General features: G+C 44.2%; 1 protein-coding gene across 1 annotated transcript; it reads right to left on the reverse strand.

Annotated features, from left to right (window-relative positions):
• Positions 1 to 1666: 1666 nt before the first annotated feature.
• LOC308484434 (phospholipase A2 inhibitor gamma subunit B-like) lies at positions 1667 to 20330 on the reverse strand. Its single transcript, XM_081019396.1, has 5 exons — positions 20172 to 20330; positions 18698 to 18820; positions 14201 to 14353; positions 2929 to 3075; positions 1667 to 2024 (listed from the first exon to the last, which is right to left on the reverse strand). The coding sequence occupies exons 1-5, from the start codon at positions 20221 to 20223 to the stop codon at positions 1867 to 1869; spliced, it is 633 nt and encodes a 210-aa protein (XP_080875522.1). The 5' UTR covers positions 20224 to 20330; the 3' UTR covers positions 1667 to 1866.
• Between the last annotated feature and the right edge of the window lie 1566 nt (positions 20331 to 21896).

The raw sequence follows: 21896 nt of genomic DNA on the forward strand, positions 1-21896 counted from the left end.
GACAATGAGAGAGGGAGAGTGGTAGCATCACAGATGTATATATTTGTGTAATATATGATGTTGCTATATAATTTACTGTCAGCTTAGATTCTTCACATTGTTTCTTCTAAGAGGAATGGGACTCCCAGATGTTGGTAATCACAATGGAGGGGGTGGGGAGAGTGACATTGGGCTCATGTCCTCTTCCTTCACCATCTTCTTCATATTATAAGTTAATTATTATAAGATGATGTACCAATGTTATTTAACTCTAAAGAGCTTAGATCGAATATATAAGAATGTACCACAAAAATGTTGGAAATGTAAGAATTGCAAGGGGTCATTCTGTGACATGTGGTAGACCTGTAGGAAGGCTATGGTCTCTTGGGGCATGATATATAATGGGGGGGGGGAATCAAACTGACTTTTCCAAGAGTCCAGAACCCTTCTGGCAGGGGATATTGGTCAGCAAAATTCCAAACTCTGTTTATGTATGCAGCTGTATTCATGTATGCAGGTACAGTGGCAAAGGATCTTTATGCTCAGAGGTGGAAAGTTGTGAGAATAACCTGAAAAGAAGAATGAATGGTGAAAGCCTTAGAATTGGATTTTAATATTCTGCTGGAAGCCACCCAGAGTGGCTGGGGAAACCCAGCCAGATGGGCGGAGTATAAATAATATATTTATTATTAAATTATTATTATTATAATTTACAGAGATGGCAAAGGTAAAGGAGGAGAGGCTGCAACAGCTGAGGCCCTTCCCCACATAATGCCACTTTCAAAAAAAATTCTGGCCATGTGTCCCTCTGTTGCTGAGATAGTGGCACTGGTTGCCAATTTTCTTCCAGGTCACATTCAAGGTGCTTATGTTTATTTCCACAGATACCTGAGCAATGTGAGCCCAAAGTGCCTTGAGGAGTGTGCAATCCCTTATGCTACACCTCAAGTAGTGAGATCCTTTGAGTGGGGCAATTCTTGTAGCTCCCTACACATCTGAGGTTTAGTCAGCCTTCAATTCATAGGAAGCCTTTAGTGCAACAGGACAGAGAAAAGCTTTTATTCCTTTCTCACAGTACTAGAATTTGTGGGCAGCCAATGGCAGTGAATGTTGGACGATCTGAGAAAGATGGAAAAAAGTGCTGCTTGATTGAGGATTAGAAGAAAATAATGGAGGATAAGGCTAACAATGCCTACTAACCAAGTTGGCCATGTTCTTCCTCAAGTGTTGGAGACAGTATTCCTCTGAATGTTAGTTGGTGGGAATCACAAGCGGGGGAAAGGGATGGGGACAACTGGTGTTGCTGTCCAGTCCTGCTTTGAGGCTTTGCACAGGCATCTTGCTGGCCATTTCGACAACAGGGTTCTGTAACAGCTGGACTGGTTCAGCAGGCTGATGCAAGCAGTGCCAGTTGAAGCTTGTGGAGAATCTAACATTAGCACAAATCTTGATTGCCTCAAAGTGGAAAGGGATGCTTTGGTGGGGGTTACGTAGCATGGCTGCTGTGGTGAAACGGGATGCACTACCCCTGACAACAAGGGAGCACAAAGTGGACACAATTAAATTTTACATGGAAGGCTGGCCAGGGATTTCAAACCTGAAATCTTGCTCCCATCCCCAAGAACTTTTATTTCCCCCAACAAATGATGCATTTGGATAAATGATACAACACACATTATTTGCCATATATATTTATTTTGGACATGATTCAATGACTTCATTTGCACATGAAAGTCAAATACAGCCTGTCTTTGAGGAGGAGCTTCTAGACTTCTGGAAAGAAAGCCTGGGAGTCCTCAGGCTGAGACCACCCCTCTTCAACCACTAGGCCACCAATTTCCATAAATGGTGGGTTCTTCTGGGCGGTGGAGGTTTGCCTTCCCTCAGTTACAGCTCATTGGCATCATTGTCCATTGCTTCAGTGCACTCTAATTGAGTGATCTCATATCCCAATGATTTAAGATAAGTCACCAGCATATCCTGACCGTAGTCACACATACTAGCTGTTGCACAGCCTCGGAGAGCACCCGTCAGGGTGGTTTCCCCTGTTGGAAAAAAGCCACATACATATTTTTGAAATCCAAAACCCTCCTCCTCAAACAGAACGGTGGGCAACTTTTTTCAGCCCAAGAGCTGTTTTCCAGTCTGGGTGACCTTCTGGGAAGTCCACAGGCCAATGGAAACATATGTAAAATCCACCTTTACATGGCAGGCTATTTTATACATACATTCAACCCCCCCCTCTGTCCTCCATCCAGGTAACCAAGAGTTCAGGGGCAACAATCCAGCCAGGCCAAAGCATACAGGTAGGGTATGAAGTGGGGCTTGTGAGGGGTGTGGCCTAGGGAAAGCAGGTGAGGCTAAGGAGGATCTGAGGGGCCAGAGAAAGAGTTCTAGAGGAATGCCTTTGGCTCCTGGGCCTGTGGGTCCCCATCCTGCCCCCTCCAATTTAAAGTGCAAATTTTAAGATGTATTTTTATTTAACAAAATCTATATACCGCTTGCTTGCAGTAAAAACTGCTAGGGGTTTACAAGAAATATTTACATTAGCAATAAAAGCAGTTAAAATCATTAAAACATTTAAAACTCAATGGAATGAACAGCAAAAGGGAAAAGAGCATGTCCCTATCTGAATAGGCTTTTAAGGTGTTGCTGGGGAAAAAATGGAATAAACTGGTGCAGGGTTCCAGGCAAGAACCCCAAAAATCACTAGCCCTTCCCTGTATTCTTCTCCTCCTCCTCCCACCTCCTTGCACACACATCCCTCGTCCTTGGGCTCCTGCCCATCCCAGACACTCTGTGAGGGCAACGTGGGTCTCCTAATAAATTTCAGCACCCTTAATAAACAAAGTATCCTAGCGTCTTTTAGGGGAAGCCATGACTGCTCAAAGTGGCATGATACTTCCTTAAAGATGGGGCCCTAGCTGCACTCCACCATACAAGACTCACCAAACTTCACGAGACCCCCAGCGTAGAAGCATTGATCCTCCTCATTTCTGCAGCTGACGGTCTTATTGCCCTCACACTCATCTGTCAAGATGGTGAGGCAACTCGGGCACTTCAGCCCATTGAGCTCCCTCGTCTCACTCTCAGGCACTGGAAAACAATCACCACACCACACCAACATTGCAGTTAGTCAATGTATTTCTTTTGCAGATGCAAACCACAACTTGCTGTATGTGAGGGGTGGGAATTGTGCTTCCCCTTCCAAGATGGATGCGTACCACCTTCCAACACTTCTCCAAGTGGAGTGCTTCAGCCATGCTCCATTCATCCAAGGCTACATTAATGCATGGTACAAGAGATTTCTGACTGGGGCCACATTCACAGCATACATTTCAAGCAAAGGGATACCACTTTAAGCAATTGGGCTTAGCACTGAGCACCACTGGGGGGCAATCTGAGAGATAAAATGGTAGCCATGGATGGACACAAATGATGATAAAAGTCTACAAAATGGCCCTCTTCCTGAGAGCAGGAAAGAGAAAGAAAGCTCTTAGTAGTTTTATCCTTAAAAAATCACTTCTGGAAAACATGTGCTTAGTTTTGGTAAAATAATGATTTCACCTAAGAAAAAATGGGAGCTAATAAGAACTCTTGTGTGGGGTTTGTTTGTTAATCCATAGCTCTGTGAGGGGAATAGGGGTTTCCCAATTAACTCTCAGCACCCTTAGGAAATTACCACTCCCAGAATTCTTTGTCTTAGTGTTGTTATAGTGTTTACAATAAAAACATACACCAGGGTGTTAAGAGTACTAAGGCGAACCACAAAATGGTGCCTCCTCCCAACAAGAAGGGAGGGGTGAGTGAAGATCTACATCAGGAACAAGGGAATGTGAACGTCTACATCAGGAACAAGGGTGGGAGGAGACCAGAGTTCAAATCTGTACTTGAGCCATGACACTTTCTGGGTGACCGGGGGCCAGACACTGCCCCTTAGCCTGACTTATTTCACATGGGTGTTTGAGGCTAAAATGGTGAGCAGGAGAGCCAGAAATGCCACCTCAAGCTCTTTGGACAAAAGAGTAGGGATGTAAATATCAGAAGCTGCTGCAGGAGAGGGACTGTGAGTAACATCACACAAGGAATGTTTCTAGGACTAAGGTAAAACTGTGAAGCTCCCTTGTAATTTTTGCTCATGAATGCTGCATGTTGTTCAATTAATCTTGTTATTGATACATGGTTTTTGGTTTTGTTCCATGCGCAGTTTTTCTTTTACTATGCTATGTTATTAAATAATGCAGATATCCTCTTAGAAAGCACTGTTCTGTTGGCGAAGGCAGGAGCCCACGTTGCAGATGTTTGTAGAAGGCCTGGCCAATCCAGAGGTATCATACTGCCTTATCACTCACTGGATCACCACCTTGTTGTGGTTGTGAGATTTTGACCAGCTTCGGCCCATCTGAAGCTGATACAGGCTCGTCTTATCTTGAGCCCAAGCAGAGTAGTCCACACAGCAGAAGGATAAGCAGTATGTGCCTACATTCTTAACTTTATTTACACTCTATGCTGAGAGAATACAAACATGCATCTAGCCTCTGTGAGAGCAGAGAAGCAACTCCCTCGGAAACAAAGAACACCGAGAGAACAGTGAAAAACAGGAAACCAGTGTACGTCACATCCAGTCTCCCATTTCCCGTGGGAACCCAACAGTAACTCTGACTATGGAATGTAAACAATTGTCTTGTGACAAGCATTTTGCTGCACAGTGAAGAAAGCGGAAACCAACATCCTCCCCCTTTCTGTGAATATCACTGGGCAGCATGTTCGTACAATATCAGTACAAACCCAACTTCTGCACATAGGTACAGTGTTGATCCCTTGTTATAACCTTGGACAATACATCAGCAGGAATTTCTTTACCTGGCATATAGGACACCATTACGAGTCCCTTCTGAATACATTCCCTAGCATGTTGCAGTTTCAATTGCAAATGCTTCATGCTTTGCTTACAACCTTCAGAATTCAGCTAAACATGTTTTGTTGTCTTGATAAACCTGGATTGGACATTTGACAGGAATTTTCATGTCTTTGCACAATTGTAACAACCATTCACAATCTTTAAGTGAATAAGACAGTGCATTCAGTTCAGCTTCACAAGTACTTAAGCTAACTGTTGTTTGCTTCTTGCATGACCAATCAAAAAGACCCTGATTGTACATATAGCAAACTCCAGACGTGCTTTTCCTGTCTGTAGTGTCACTACCAAAACTTGCATCTCAAGACCACCAGACTTCTGATTGTTAAATCTCAGTCTGTAATGCATAGTGCCTTTCAAATAGCGAGCTATGCGTTTCAGAGCTTTCCCATCCTTAACAGTAGGATTGTTGACTTGTCTGCTTAGCAAATTACAGCTAACAGCAATGTCAGGTCTTGAACATCTGGCAATGAAGTTTAGTTTACCTAGCACACTTCTGTACAGTGTAGTGTCAGAAAATGCTCCTTCAGTGTCATCTACCTGATAACCTGTTGTCATCGGTGTGTCTACAGGCTTAGCATCCATCAGGTTTCATTTGCTTAACACATCAGCAATTTTCCGTGACTGGTGTACAAGAATGTTACCATCTTGATCTCTCTCTATTTCCAGAGATAGGTAGTTGTTTACCTCACCAAGATCTTTCATGTCAAAATGCTCTTTCAGTTGAGCTAGGGCGTTATTGTACATTGTGACATCTTTCCAAAAGAACAGAATATCATCAACATAAAACAAGCAATACAGCTTCTTTTGCCCCTCCTCTTTGACAAATACACATGGATCAGCTTTCCCTTGCTGAAAACCTAGAGAAAACAATACTTCAGTGAGTTTTGTGTGCCAACACCATGCACTTTGTTTGAGACCATAAAGGGATTTCTTCAGAGCACAAACAAATCCCTGATTTACCTGTACGCCATCAGGTGGAAGCATATAAAGAGATTCGCCTAGAGATCCGTACAGAAAAGCTGTATTCACGTTGTGGTGACTAACGTGTAGATTCTCCTCTGCAGCAAGCTTGAGCATAAGCCTAATGCTCTCATACCTCACGGTGGGTGAGTAGGTCTCGTGATAGTCTTCACCTGGTACCTGTGAAAAACCTCTGGCTACCAATCTGGCTTTGTGTCTGACTATCTTGCCAGTTTGATCAGTCTTTGCTTTGAAGACCCATTTGCTTCCAAGTAGTTTCATTCCTGGAACTACTGGAACTAGCTCCCATGTTTTGTTCCTCTCTAAGGAATCAAGCTCAGCCTTCATGGCATTTAACCATGGCTCAGCATCCTTTGAATCCAAATCCTGGATTTCTTGGAAACTTGAAGGTTCAAATACCTTCTTGGAGCTTTTAACAGCTGCTACTGCTGTCTTAGCAAACTCATCAGCAAATCTCTTTGGAGGTCTACCCTTTGTGGCTCTCTGAGACCTGCGAATTAGCCTTAGGTCTTCAACACTCTCCTCTTCCTTCTTAGGAGAAAAGTGACCTATTGTGAACAATGGTTCTTCCAATTCTTCTCGATCAGAGCATTCAGAGGGTCACATAGAGGCTTTCACACTCTTGAAATCCTCTGAATCACCTGATTCAGTCTCAGACTCAGAATCAGGACCTTCATCAGTGGGTTGTTGCAACAGCTGCGGCTGTTGCTGCTGCTGTTGCTGTGGCTGTTGCCTATCCTCAGTCTCATCACTGTCATCAGGATAACATTGGAAAATTCCCACATTCTCCCCCCACTTGGCATTGTACTCAACACTTCTGGTGAGCCTAATTGTCTTAGAGTCAGTCATCATTACTCTGTAAGAACCTTTCTGATACCCAAGAAAGATACCATGCAATCCATGCTTGCCTAACTTGGAGCTTTGTGGTGTGTGAACCCACATGTCAGAACCAAAAATTCTCATGTGTTTGATGTAAGACTTCTTGCCAAACATCTTCTCATAGGGGGTAAACCAATCGCTGAAGATAACCTGTGATTATAACTATAAACAAAACAAGCCAAAGATTCCGCCCAATAACTCTCTGGAAGATTGGCATCATGCAGCAAGATTTTTAACCCTTGAAGCAATGTTTGATTTGCCCTCTCGCAAAGTCCGTTCTGCCATGGCGAGCGAGGACTAGACAAATCGTGCTGAATTCCTTTCTCAGTCAGAAAAGCTTCAAACTGCTAAGAAGTGAATTCCCCCCCGCGATCAGTGAAAAGAGTCTTTATCTTCTTACCATGCACATTTTCCAACAAAGCACAGAATTCCTTGAACCTTTGAAATGCCTCTGATTTCTGCTTGAGATTGTACACATAAATATACCTGGAAAATGCATCAATGAGAACCATGAAGAACCTGTTTCCACCCAAAGAGGGCGACAGTGGACCAACCAAATCAGCATGCACTACCTGGTATGGTTCTGTAGCTTGCCTACTAGACACCTTACCTTTCGCAGCCATTTTCACTTTGTTTGCTGCGCATGCCTTACACTTCATGTGGTACCTGCAGGGTTTAATAGTCATACCTTCAGCCAAGGCAGGCATTTTAGATATTGCCTCAAAATGCAAATGACCAAATTTCCTGGGAAATCATGAATACATCCTGCATGCAAACTTTTGTTAGAACCTGCAATGCAACAAGTTTCATCCTGCACATCATCATCAAAATACAAAACAAACAAACGATCAACATATTCAGCATGCAATACATAATCGTTTTTCTTTGTGATGGTGCACTTCTTCTTCTTGAAGGAAACGTCAATTTTCCGTTCATTCAGCTGTGCAACACTGAGTAGATTGTGTGCAGCATCTGGAACGTAGAGAACATCGTGTATCGATAAGTCCAAACTGTGAAGAACAACAGTTCCGTAGCCTTGACTGGGGATCATGTGGTCATCCGCCTGGTGAATAATAATAATAATAATAATAATTTATTATTTATACCCCGCCCATCTTGCTGGGCCTCCCCAGCCACTCTGGGCGGCTTCCATAGAAACCAAAAATACACTAAAATATCACACGTTAAAAACTTCCCTGAACAGGGCTGCCTTAAGATGTCTTCTGAATGTCAGGTAGTTGTTTATCACTTTGACATCTCGTGGGAGGGCATTCCACAGGGCGGGCGCCACTACCGAGAAGGCCCTCTGCCTGGTTCCCTGTAGCTTTGCTTCTCGCAATGAGGGAACCGCCAGAAGGCCCTCGGCGCTGGACCTCAGTGTCCGGGCTGAACGATGTGGGTGGAGACGCTCCTTCAGGTATACTGGACCGAGGCCGTTTAGGGCTTTAAAGGTCAGCACCAACACTTTGAATTGTGCTCTGAATCGCAGCTTCCTGCGGTGTAAAAGACATGAACAGTCGCTTGTCGTTGCATAAGTGGCGCGTTGCACCCGAATTCACCACGAAGAAAGATCTAGACGTCTTCTGGACCTTTGCAACCTTTGGAGTGAAGCGTGAGACCATTGCCTTGTGCTGCGTTCTCCTGGACACTGGACCTTTGCCTTTTCCATGCGATGAGCCTTCGCTGCACTGCTCTGTCTTGGCCCTGGGAAATCTGCATTCCCTCTTCATACGGCCTAGACGTCCACACGGGTAGCATTTCACTGCCTTCAAAGCTTTGCCGCCATCTGGTGGTTCCACTGCATTCTGGGATGACGTCTGTGAAGACTCCCCCTTACCCATGCAGCTAGCACCTCGCCTGTCCGCTTCATTCAGAATCACGGCAGTAACATGTGCTACTGTGATCTGAGCAGTTGGCTGAACAGCAATCTGAGTGGCAACGGACTCCCAACTTGAACCCAAAGAATGTAGTAACATGAAGGAATACACAGTGAGTGGGTTTGCACGTTCCGATGACCCGTGTGAGTGAAGCCATCAGGAATCCTGTACTCCTAACAGGGTCACCCAAGGTGGTAAGGTCAAAGGGAAGGAGCTAGACAAAGAATGATCCAAAAAGTCCTCAACGGCAGAACAGGCGGATGATAACAAGCGGTATGTTACAACGGCTGTGAAGGTGGATAAGGGCTGCAGCAGATAGGAATCTACTGGTTCATTGTGACTACTCATGCCATCGGAACAGAGCCCTACTGCGAAGATTGTGCCTTGGTCAGAATGCACTGATCTACACACATAAAACAAATTCATGTACTGGTGTCTTCCAAAAACCCATCCCAAACCCAAACCCCCAAAGTCACCTGGCAATCAGCAAATGGTAATGGGGGCAGGATCATGAAATCTGGAAGCCCCTAGTCATGAACCAGCACATGGGCGGTGAATACAGATTCAGTCATTCCGTCTCAAGGAACGAGGCAGTTGAGCAGCTTGGCAGCTGTATCCATGACTGAGCAGCCCTTTTTAGGATCCACTCTGCTCACCCTGGAAAGGGGGAGGGGCTAGAACAGGTGCCCTAAACATAGTCTGCCTCCCTTTCCCCCTGACTGGACGACCGCGCCCAGTGGGGTCACCACCTAGGGGTTGTAAAACACAATTGAATTTTGGAACATGGAATATACAGACTTTGCCAGATAACACAGATAGCGCGCATTCTGAATGCAGAACTGCCATCATTGCAAGAGAGCTGCAACGTTTTAACATCAATATTGCAGCGCTTCAAGAGACTCAAAGAGCAGGCGAGGGACAACTGAAGGAAGAAAAAGGAGACTACACTTTCTTCTGGAAAGGTCTATTTGAACAAGAACTTCGGATACATGAGGTATGCTTCGCTATAAAAAACGATCTTGTGAAGCTCCTGTCAGAAGTCCCTACTGGCATTAATGAGTGACTCTCAACCCTTCGAATAAAGCACACCAAAAACCAACAGGCTACTCTTATAAGTGCTTATGCACCAACACTGGATGCTGATGAAGACATTAAAGAATTTTTTCTCTCTCAGCTGCCTAAGGAAGATAAACTCATCCTCCTGGGTGATTTTAATGCAGGAGTTGGGCGAGATTTCAATTGGTGGCCTGGGACTATTGGGAAATAAGGAATTGGCAACAGCAACCCGAACTGTATCTTACTTTTGACGATATGTGCATCGCACAACCTTGTTACTACCTTGTTACTACCAACACACTCTTTTGACAGAAAAATAAATTTAAAACTCCCTGGAGGCATCCTCGGTCAAACCACTGGCACCTCTTAGACCAGGGGTCAGCAACCTTTGTCATCCATGGGCTGGCCCACCATCCCTCAGACCATGTGGTTGAAAAAAAATATGACCGAATTCCTATGCCCCACAAATAACCAGAGATGCATTTTAAATAAAGGCATACATTCTGCTCATGTCAAAACACCAGGCAGGCCCCACAAATAACCCAGAGATGCACTTTAAAGAACAGGACACATTCTACTCATGTAAAAACACGCTGATTTCTGGACCGTTCATGGGCTGGATTGAGAAGGTGATTGGGCCACATCTGGCCCATGGTCCTTAGGTTGCCTGCCGCTGTCTTAGACTATGTTATTGTCTGTGCTAAAGATCGCCATGATGTGCTCCTTACAAGAGCTATGACGAGTGCCGACGACTGCTGGACAGATCACTGACTAATACGCTCCACAATGGCTATCAATATTATACTTTAATGCAGGCTTCAAGGAAGGAAAACAAGGCGCAAAATGAACACCCAAGGCCTTCAAGACCCCATTAAGTGGGATTGCTTCCAAATGACTCTTAAGGGCCATCTGCTTTCAGAATTCCCTCAAAACATCGAGGAACACTGGACCAAGCTAAAAACATCCATTATTGCAGCCTGTGAACAAAGCCACAAAGACCATCTACGGGCCAATAAATCATGGCATATGCCCCCTACGCTCAGCAGACGGTATCACGCTTCTAAAAGATAAAGAAGCTATTACACCGCTTTAAAGAACATTACCGACATCTCCTTAACTGCAACTCCCCCGTAGCTGCTGAGGTCCTCTCACAAATTCTGCAAAAACAAGTTAGAGATGAGCTTGCAGTATCTCCAAATCTGGGAGAGTTGTGTACAGCTATTAACCATATGAAAAACAAAAAAACCAGCAGACACGAGGGAATACCTGCCGAGGTCTTCAAAGTGGGTGGAATTGAACTTGCACAACAACTTCGCAAGCTCATCAAAAAAATCTGGGAGACAGAAGAGATCCCAGCAGACTTTAGGGATGCCAAAATTATCATTATTTTTTTTTAAAAAGGTGACAGAACTGATTGCGGAAACTATCGAGGCATCTCTCTATTAGCTGCAGGTGGCAAAATTCTTGCAAGGATCTTAGCAAACCATCTCTTAACAATATCCGGGGTGACCCTTCCTGAATCCCAAAATGGTTTTTGGCCTTCTAGGGGGACAGTGGACATGATTTTCACCGCTCAACAGCTTCAAGAAAAATGCAGAGATCAAAACCAACCCCTATATATGTCGTTTTTTGACCTAAGGCTTTCGACACTGTAAAAAGGCTTTCGACACTGTAAATTGTAATGCCCTGTGGACTGTCCTACTGAGAATTGGCTGCCCAGATAAATTTTTAAGCATCATCCTACTCCTCCATGATAATACGACAGCAACAATCGCAGATAACAATGGCTCTCAAAGTGAACCATTCACAGTGGGATCAGGTGTTAAACAGGGTTGTGTTATTGCCCCAACTCTATTCATTGTTTTCATTGCCATGATCCTACACTTTGTCAAAGGGAAACTCCCCACCGGAGTAGAAATCATATATTTAACAGATGGAAAGTTCTTCAATCTGAGCAGGCTGAAAGCAAAGAGTAAGGTTACAGTAACTTTCATCATAGAGCTTCAGTATGCTAATGACAATGTAGTGTGTGCACGCTCAGAGGATGACCTCCAAACCATCCTAAATATCTTCCCAGAAGCTTATGAAAACTTTGGCCTGTCACTCAACATCCAAAAAAAACAAAGTACTGCACCAACAAGTACAAAATACTCCCTCTGCAGCTCCACAAATCCAACTCAATGGTGTAACGTTGGAAAATGTCAATCACTTCTCCTACCTAGGCAGTTATATTTCCACAGGGGCTAACACTTTTGCCAAAATCCAGCATACCTGAGCTCTGCGAGTGCAGCTTTCTGTCGATTGAAGTGCACAGTGTTTGAGGACCGGGACATTGACAGGGAAACCATAATGCCTTTTTACAAAGGTATTGTACTACCAACCTTACTGTATGCTTGTGAAACATGCACCACTTATAAACACCATCTCTAACTCCTCGAAAGATTTCATCAACGGTGTCTCTGAAATTTTTTACACATCACTTGGGAAGACAGGCAAACTAATATCAGTGTACTGGAAGAAGCAAATAACACCAGTGTTGAAGCAATGATTCTTCAACATCATCTTCGTTGGACTGGTCATGTTGTGCAGATGCCTGATGATCGTCTTCTAAAGTAACTACTCTATTCTGAACTTTAAAAAGTGTAATGCTGGTGGTCAACAAAAGAGGTTTAAAGATTGTCTCAAGGCAAATCTTTAAAAATGAAGTATAAACACCGACAACTGGGAAACACTGGCCTGCGAGCGCTTCAATTGGAGAACAGCCTTTACCAAAGGTGTCATGGGCTTTGAAGACACTCGAACTCAGAATGTAAGGGAGAAACGTGCTAAGAGGAAGGCATGCTTGGCAAATCTACACCGTGATCAACTCCTGCCCAGAAACCAATGTCCCTACAGTGGAAGGACGTGTGGTTCATTGTTAAAACCATGTTTATGAAAGACAATCTTACTTGGCTTCGAGTGATCGCCAAAGAAGAAGAAGAATCATACTGCCTTACCAGTCACACTGCCTGGTGTGCTGTTATTCCTATCTTCCTCTGCACCTGAGGGTCCCAGTATGCAGTTCATGGTAGCTCACTAAGCCAAGCTCCAGCTCAGTGCAGCTTCCAGCTTTGGGGTTCTTGGTTCAAATCCCAACCCCAGCTTCTGTCCCTAGTTTGAAAAGGATGGTGATACAGGCCTGCATCAACAGCTGGTGTATGCCAGGGGCCTAGCTGGGGCTTACAGACTGAACCTTCATATTAACAGTTTTCATTGAGGGCCACATTTTCTTCTAGGCAAGCTTCTCAGGGCCACATGCCAGTGGCAGGGCCTGTTGCGAAAGTGAGTGGAACAACAAATGTAATTCTTTTTTACTTTTTATTTTTTGCACCACCTGCTTGTTCTTCCCTTTGTCTATACAGTGGTACCTCTGGTTACATACTTAATTCATTCCGGAGGCCTGTTCTTAACCTGAAACTGTTCTTAACCTGAAGCACCACTTTAGCTAATGGGGCCTCCTGCTGCCGCCGTGCTGCCGGAGCACGATTTCTGTTCTCATCCTGAAGCAAAGTTCTTAAACTGAAGCACTATTTCTGGGTTAGCGGAGTGTGTAACCTGAAGCGTATGTAACCTGAAGTGTAAGTAACCCGAGGTGCCACTGTATAGTGTTCCTCTATAATATGTAATTAAGCATCACTGGAGTCCATTGCATCTAATAGATCTTTATTAGCATTTGCTTTAACCTGAAGATATCAATTCCCTGAATGCAAACCTCAAAGAAATCAATTCCCTCCCACACAAGAAGGACAGATGCCTCTCCTGCTAAAAATATCTCTACAAATGGAAATGCATCAAAGAAAGTGGGTTGGTCTAGGTTTGGGGGCTAGAACTCAGGGAAACCAATGAGGCAGTGACGTGTAGTGGTTAGGGGGCTGGACTAGAATCTAGGAGACCAGGGTTCAAATTCCACTGTTGCCATGACACTTGCTGAGTGGCCTGGAGCTGGAATCATCTCTCAGCGTAACCTATTTTACTGGATATTTTGAGGCTAAAATGGTGAGCGGGAGCTCAAGCTTTTTGGAGGAAAGCATAGGAAGTAAATACCAGAAGCTGCTACAGGAGAGGAACTGTGAGTAACATTATGGGAGGGGTGTTTCTAGGACTAAGGTAAAACTGTGATGCTTCATTGTAATTTTTGCTAATAGGTGCTGTATGTTGTTCAGGTAATCTTATTGTGATTTTGGGTTTTGTTCTATTAGTTCCCGCCACCCCCATACTATGGCTCCAATGCTTCCCTGTTCGTTCCCTCTGTCAATGGTTCCTCCCTGTCCCACCAGTCTGAATCAGGTTTGAAATGTTCTTTCCTAGTGTCACCCTCAGGCACCTCCTGGAGCGACTGGCTGCCACCACTCCTCCTTGTCTAGCAAGTCCCTGACATCAGGATACTGCCAAAAACTTGTTCGTCTTTCTTTGACCTCTCTCATTACTTGAGTTTTGTGAGACCAGCTTTCCTGATGATGATACTTACTTTCAGGAGGTCCGCTGTTGCACATATCTGTCTTGCAGCAGGAGATCTTGCTGTGGATGTACAGTGATGAGGTTACGGAGGCACTGGCATAGTCTGCATCACACAACTCTGTATCGATGCAGGACTTGAGAACAATTGTTGACCCCAAAATTGCTATAAAAGAATTGGAAAAGGAAATAACTAGACCTGGAGATAAGGCTGGCCCACCCATGAGGAAAGGATTGATGGTCATCTTATGTGGCAGGATCCAGAGGGACAGGGCATCTGACCACCAAGAAAAGCATTGCCTGATGCTGCTGCCTTCGGTATGAGGGGCAGACCGTGATTGTTAAGTCGTGGGTTGACATAGCAGCCGGCACAGCGATTTCTTCAAGTAGCTCTTTATTATGGTAAGCTGGAATAGAACTGACTGCGAACAGCTCAGCCGGCCTGTATTTATAGGCAGCCGGCTGTCAACATTGTAACCACAACAGCCCAGAGTTCCCGCCTAAAATAACTGCCGCGGACCTGAGTGAAAACTATCTACAGACCTGAGTGAAAACTATATACAGTATCCCCCTGTTGGCCCAGGGTGAAACTACACTACATAACACCCCTCCCCACCGAGATAAGGCGTTAGTTACAATCGTAATGGTTTCCTTATATACAGCACTACGCGTAATGGTTCAATTAAGCACAAAAGCATATCGGTTACATTTCCCATACTTAGACCAACAGTGATACCTGTCCAACAACATAGTCCTTTAAATAAGTTGGGCGCTTGGAAACTCTGCCAGACCGCCGGGGACTGGTAGCCAAGTCCGGAGGGCCACACAGTTCTCGCTGAGGCTGTGGTGCGACCCTAGGTGGCGTTGGAACCAACTCCCCTGGATCCGCTGCTGTGGGTGGAGCCTCCGCAAGTGGAGTGGTCTGAGTCTGTTCTGAAACGGCTTGGTTCGGCTCCATGCTGGCAGTTCGCGAGGGAGGTGTAGGTGGGGCCTCGCCATCTGTACGTGTCTCGACTGCGAACAGCTCAGCCGGCCTGTATTTATAGGCAGCCGGCTGTCAACATTGTAACCACAACAGCCCAGAGTTCCCGCCTAAAATAACTGCCGCGGACCTGAGTGAAAACTATCTACAGACCTGAGTGAAAACTATATACAGTATCCCCCTGTTGGCCCAGGGTGAAACTACACTACATAACAGTGATGACAGCTTCACTCAGCAGTAAATCGGTGGTGGAAACCCCGCCTATCCTGAGTACTTCTGCCTCCAGCACCCAGCACACTGAGTCTCTCATACCGGCAGTCTATGTCCCTGTTTTTCGTGGCTGGGACCTTGGAGTGCCTTCCTTTTTCTTTTTTAATATAATGTTTATTAAAATTTCTTTTTTCCTTTATAACAACCAAATAAAATTTCCTCATCACATATATCTTTGCTCAAATTGAGCTTTGACTTCCTCCTGTCCCCCTCCCTGACTTCCATATGCAATCACTTTTATCTTCACATCTCTAAATCACCCTACTTACCTTATCCCCATACTTAAAAGACTTACTTCTAATATTTATAAACAGGTATCAAATCATAACCTGTCCTTTTCAAACAGTTTGTTGTGCTGGTTTCGGATTCCCCCCGTCAGTCTCGCCAGCTCGGCGTATTTAATCATCTTTGTCTGTCATTCTTCCAACGTTGGAAGTTCCTGCTGCTTCCATTTCTGGGCTAAAAGTATCCTTTCTGCCGTAGTAGCATACATAAATATATTTATGCCTTTTTGGGGGGAATTTCTTCACCTATGATCGCTAATAAAAAAGCCTCTGGTTTTTTACTAAAAGTATTTTATATATCATATCCCAGTAGACTTTAATCTTAGGACACATCCACCATATTTGAAAGAAATTCCCTTCCTTCTCCTTACATTTCCAACATACCTTATCTTGAGTTCTATACATTTTAGCAAATACCACCTCGGAGCTCCTTTCTGAGGCTCCCTCTGCCTCGCTGGTGCCCATGCAGGCACACTGCCTCTTTCCTTGTGGGGTGGTCATTCACAAAGCGCAGGCTGCAAAGCCAGCCTACCTGTGCCTTGCAGGGCTGCATGCACTGCCTGGCTGCCTTTGACTGGCAGAGTGGGCTCCGTCTTTCCTCCTGTGCTGAAAAAGGCGGTGGCAGCCAAGGTTGTCTCTGCCCGGAGCCTGCACTCCATTGTTGATTCACACAAGGTGGGGGCTCCTTCAAACTTCTCCATTGAGAGGTGGGTAGCCGTGCCCCCTCAACAGGAAAGGGTGACATGGCTCGCAGTTCCCCTGCTTAGCAGCTGAGATACCGCTCCTACTTGTGTGCAAGCAGGAGCGGAGGTGGGGCTCTTGCAGCTAGGGAAGGGGAGCACTTTAACAGAGCCCCCGCCCCACTACTTGCTCATGTGAGCCAGTGGCAGGTTGGGGTTTCCGCAAAACTGCTTGGCTGAGGCGAGGGCAGCAGTTTAAGGAGGGAGGGAGGGAGTAACAAGCTGTATAAGCCTTGTCTATGCAGCTTTTTTCTCCCACTGCAGGTATATGGGACAGACCACAATGATGATTTCACATCCTTGATGAAACTGCGACCTCTCCTGAGTCCCTCTGCCTCCAGCTCCAGGCTGCAGCTCGTTTTGTTTTTCCTCGGCGTGCTGGGTGCTGGAGGCAGAGGGACTCAGGATCGTAGGGGTTTCCCCAACAACTTACTGCTGAGTGAAGCTGTCATCACGGTCTGCCCCTCATACCGGTCCTGGGGCGATATGTCAATAAATAGCCCAGGCCTAATCTTCAGTCACCCTTTCTTCCGTTTCTGTGGGGTGGGGAACATTTCATGGTTTGACTCAGGTATCCAATTTCTTGAGCAGGCCCTGCTTGGAGCGGAAAGAGAGTTCTCCAGTTTTATCTATTTGTTGAATGTGTCAGGACAGGAGAACCTTTGGCTGTCCAGAGGTTTCTAACACCCTTCTCCTTATTGAGTGGGATCAGTTCAGGAGGCTTCATGGGAAGCAATTAATGAATGAAATAAGTTTTGTGGCTTCCAAGGTGGATGACAGAGTGGATAAAAATCAATTTTAAAAAATCACAACAATCAGATTAAATTTAAATCAGAATTTTTTTATTTAAATCAGAATTTTTTTAATTTAAATTGGTTTTTTGGAGGATCCCCCCCCCCCAAGATAGTTTTCTATTTAAGTTATATTATAGTCCAAAGACTATCTTCATCAGGAAATAAGGATTTGTTTTAAGCTTTTCATGTGTGCTATAACTCCCTCTAAGGTTTTTCTAAAAAAATTGTTTAATCACATCGGTTAACAAACATGGATACATATGCTATAATGTTATTGTTTTAGTTAAATAAATTATTTAAATTGCTATTAATGAAAGGATTATTTTTTCTCCTTCCAATAAAATACAGCAGAAAAAAAGTCCAAATATAAACAGTTAATTTATTAAACCTCACAAAAATTTTATAATTATCTGTCAATGTTTTCCTAATAGTATAACCAAATCAGTAATTTCTGATATAACTTTAAAAACTACTCTGAAAATTTATTATTCCAAAAACGAAACCTTCATCTAGTTGTAAATATTAAGATTATACCAGCAAGAATGAGTCTTTATGTAAAAAAAGTTTTAAATCAAGTTTTACTGACTAGTGATTTAAATTGTGATCAAATCCACCCTGTAACTGGACCAATGAGAGTCGATGCTGGAGCTAATAAAGGGGGCATGTACAACAGACAATTAGGAAGGGGCAATATGTCAGTATCAGTTTCTCTTGGTTTCTTATTTGAAGTTCATTTCTCCACATTTTCAGATCAGTTTCCAACTCTCCCCCCCATCAACATTTAGTGTGAATGTTATTTTCACTCTTAGGCCCTATCTGCAGGGTCATACTGATTTAAGCAGTTATGGTTTCCCCCGTGGGGGCAGGGTGTGTGTGGGATACTTGTTGACCATATTGGCTGTGAATCCTGGCGGACTAGCTCTCTTCCTTGCAGGTCATTCTTCACTTGGCCTGGGAGATAGGAACCACACAGACTGACTCCAACTACAAAAGCTGAGGCTGCTGAACGGACACTTGGGTTGGGGTATTGTTTGACTTGTTTTGTTGCTGTTACTGATATCCATCTTTTCTATCTTTATTTTTAGCTCTTCTTATGAATTAGGTGACTGTTGATTGACTTGGTTTAGGTTCTTATATGCACACTTTACCCTAGTATGTGCATTTGTCTACTGATTACATGGCTGGACAACTGAATTGCAAAAATAGGAGAAGGGCAGATTCTGAAGGATGGCTTTGTTTTGCTCTGCCAGTTGGGTAAAGACACCTTTAAATATGAACTGACTTGAATTTCTTCCTTGCTCCTACAGGCAATGCAGAACTTAGAACACTACTTTCTGAAAAGTCATGTTCCGTGGCTTGTGGCTAAGATATGGCCTTCGAAAGTGAGTCAGGTGGTTTACGTTTTGGTGATCAAAGAGGTTGAAAGTTCTTCTCACTTACACAGTTTGCCAACTCCAAGGGAAGACATGCAGGACTGATCACTGGACTCGTCACACTCCTCAGTGGTGGCATTTTTGCAATCTTTTCCTTCATTGAAACAAGACTCACATGTCAGAGATGCCACTGCAGACAGGGGGAAAATGGGTTTAGAAAACTTTAGTAACTGTGTAGGAGGAATAGGACTGTGTCAAGGTACAGGAACAGAACACTTTCTGCTACAAACTCCATCTTACAAGAGTCAGAAAAGGCCACCGAATTTGATAGATTCAAAAGCGAACTAGAGAAATTCATGGTTACCATCCTCAATTGATATATTTTTTCTGCAACATTGGAGGCACTATTTGAATACTAGTTTCTGGAAACTAGTATATATTCCTTCTGTAGTTCTTAAACTCTGTGAATGGGGGTGGGCCTTGCATAGACCAGAGAATGATTGTTGAAGATGACTCCTGCAGTCTGAGGGAGAGGACCAGTAGAGAAGGTGTGAGGAAACCTTTAAGCCTTCCGAAGTTGTTGTACTATAACTCCTACCACACCAGCAAACATGACAGACTCTGGTAAGCACATCTGGTACCCCTGGAACCTGACTTCACTGAGAGATTGGGGGTGTGTGTAACACCAGCAAACTAAAAGATTGCATGGGGGGGGGCAGGATAATTCCGCTCTGAAAAATGAGAAGAATTGTGCCTATACAATTCTCCTATCCTATCATAAGTTTCTACAAATGTAAGCAACTTACTCTTTGCTTTAAATCATGCATGGCCAAAGTCCATTTCAGGGGCCCACTGGTCGGTTTAATCCGGCCCCTGTGGCAGTTTATTTTCCTGGGGTAAAATCCTGAAAAAACCTCAACAACTTCAGTCCTAAAAAATGCTCAACAACTTTGGTTGGCCCTTTGGTCAGCCCCCACGGCTTTTCTCTTCATCAAATCTGGCCCTCTTTGAAAAAGGTTTGGACACCACTGCTGTAAATTTAAGTTGGACTCTGGTTTATTGAAGAGTGAACTAGTGCCTCTTTTGCTCCCCCAATGTACTTGGGGATGCCACACCTCTGTATGCATTTGGTAAAATAAAGATTTAATATTGAGAACAAAGTTTCAGGAGGAAGGGGCAGAATTTGAGTGGATGATGAGGTAAGCAAACAGGAAAAAAGTTCAAGAAACATGCTCTTTGTTGTAGATTGGATTCTGGTTTACCCAAGAGTGGGCAACTGCCCCCATTGCTCCCCCAATGGACTTGGGGATACTGCACCTCTCAGTATGGATTTGGTTAAATAAAAACAAATATAAATATTGGGAACAAACTATCCTGACTGAAGATCCCTTGTAGCTTGACCATATGCTTTATTCCTCTCCCTTTCAAAGGAAGCACAAGTCCTTGTTCCTTTCTTCTCCTGCTTTAATGGCTGACACCCCCCCCCCTTAATTCCTTCCTGGAAACATGATGAACAGCACAGCAGCTGTGGTTCTGCTCACCTGGATTCAGAAGGGTCAGGAGGAGGCAGGAGATCAGGAGTGTCTTCATCATTCTAGAGAGCTGAAGAGCCAGGAAGGCGTTCGAGAGCAGCACTGGGCTGAGCAAGGAACTGATGCATGAAGAGGCTTACTTGGAGGAATTTATAGGAGATTTCAAGATGCACTTTGGCAGTACCCAGGAACAATGGGTTCAGGACAGTGTCCCAAATTTTTAGAAGTCTAATCATGCTATACTTATTTAAAGTACAGTGTTGAAAATCAATTAAAGCTCTTCCCCCTTCCAATAACTCCAAGGACACGTACCTCCTAATCTGTGCCAGTGTCAATTTCAGCATCCTGGATGTGGGGAAACGAGTCCCATCAGGTTACAGCACTGAAATTGGATTAGATTTCTGGAAGCCAAGGCAGTTTCTCTGACACCATGAACTTTTTTGAAAGGGGGACAAATGTCTGTCCACAGTTTCCCTTGTGGTACAGTAATAAAATGCACACTGACCCGGATCCCCTCACTCCCATTAAATGCAGTTGCATTTGGGGTAAATCAATCTCTTCCCCCTTCCAAGAGCTCCAAGGACATGTCCCCCCTTTAAGCTGTGGCACCCTCAATTTCACCACCCAGGAAGTGAAGCCCCATCAGGTTACACCAGAATCCAAACCTCAGCAGTGAAATTGGATTAGATTTCCAGAAGCCCAGGCAATTTTGCCAGATTTCTCTGATAGTCAGAAACACGAATTTATTTATTTTTGGTAAGGGGAGACGAGTGTCTGTCCAGTTTCCATTGTTGTACAGTAATAAAATGCACAGTGACTCATGATCTAGATTTCCTCTGTCCCATTAAATGCACATGTTTGGGGTACAGAATTGGTCCACTTGCTCTTTATAAATAAGTTGGTTAGAGTTAAGAGAGTCCCATGGACTGCAAAAAGATCAAACCTATCCATTCTGAAGAAATCAGCCCTGAGTGCTCACTGGAAGGACAGATCATGAAGCTGAGGCTCCAATACTTTGGCCACCTCATGAGAAGAGAAGACTCCCTGGAAAAGACTCTGATGCTGGGAAAGATTGAGGGCACAAGGAGAAGGGTACGACAGAAGACGAGATTGTTGGACAGTGTTCTCGAAGCTACCAGCATGAGTTTGACCAAACTGTGGGAGGCAGTGGATGACAGGAGTGCCTGGGGTGCTCTGGTCCAGGGGGTCACAAAGAGTCAGACACGACTAAACAACAACAGAGTTAAGAGCAGGTGGGGGGGATTGCAGGTCTGTGTCCAGAGGAGCTTGCAGATTTTAGGGACTATCTTTTACTGGGACTGGATATACACAAGCACAGCTCCACGGTCTTTGCTTTTGTTTCACTTGTGATGCTGATGAAAGTCAAAGATAGTGTGAATGATGTGGATTTGGCATTTGGACAATGAGAGAGGGAGAGTGGCAGCATCACAGATGTCCTGGGAGAGTTTTCTTGGTGCAATGTTAGTATTATGTATATGTTTGCGTAATATATAATGTTGCTATATAATTTACTGTCAGCTTAGATTCTTCACATTGTTTCTTCTAAGAGGAATGGGACTCCCAGATGTTGGTAATCACAATGGAGGGGGTGGGGAGAGTGACACTGGGCTCATGTCCTCTTCCTTCACCATCTTCTTCTTCATATTATAAGTTAATTATTATAAGATGATGTACCAATGTTATTTAACTCCAAATAGCTTAGATCGAATATAC

The sequence above is a fragment of the Podarcis pityusensis genome, assembly GCF_964106645.2.
Source record: "Podarcis pityusensis genome assembly, chromosome: 8".
In the NCBI taxonomy this organism is placed as follows: domain Eukaryota; kingdom Metazoa; phylum Chordata; class Lepidosauria; order Squamata; family Lacertidae; genus Podarcis; species Podarcis pityusensis.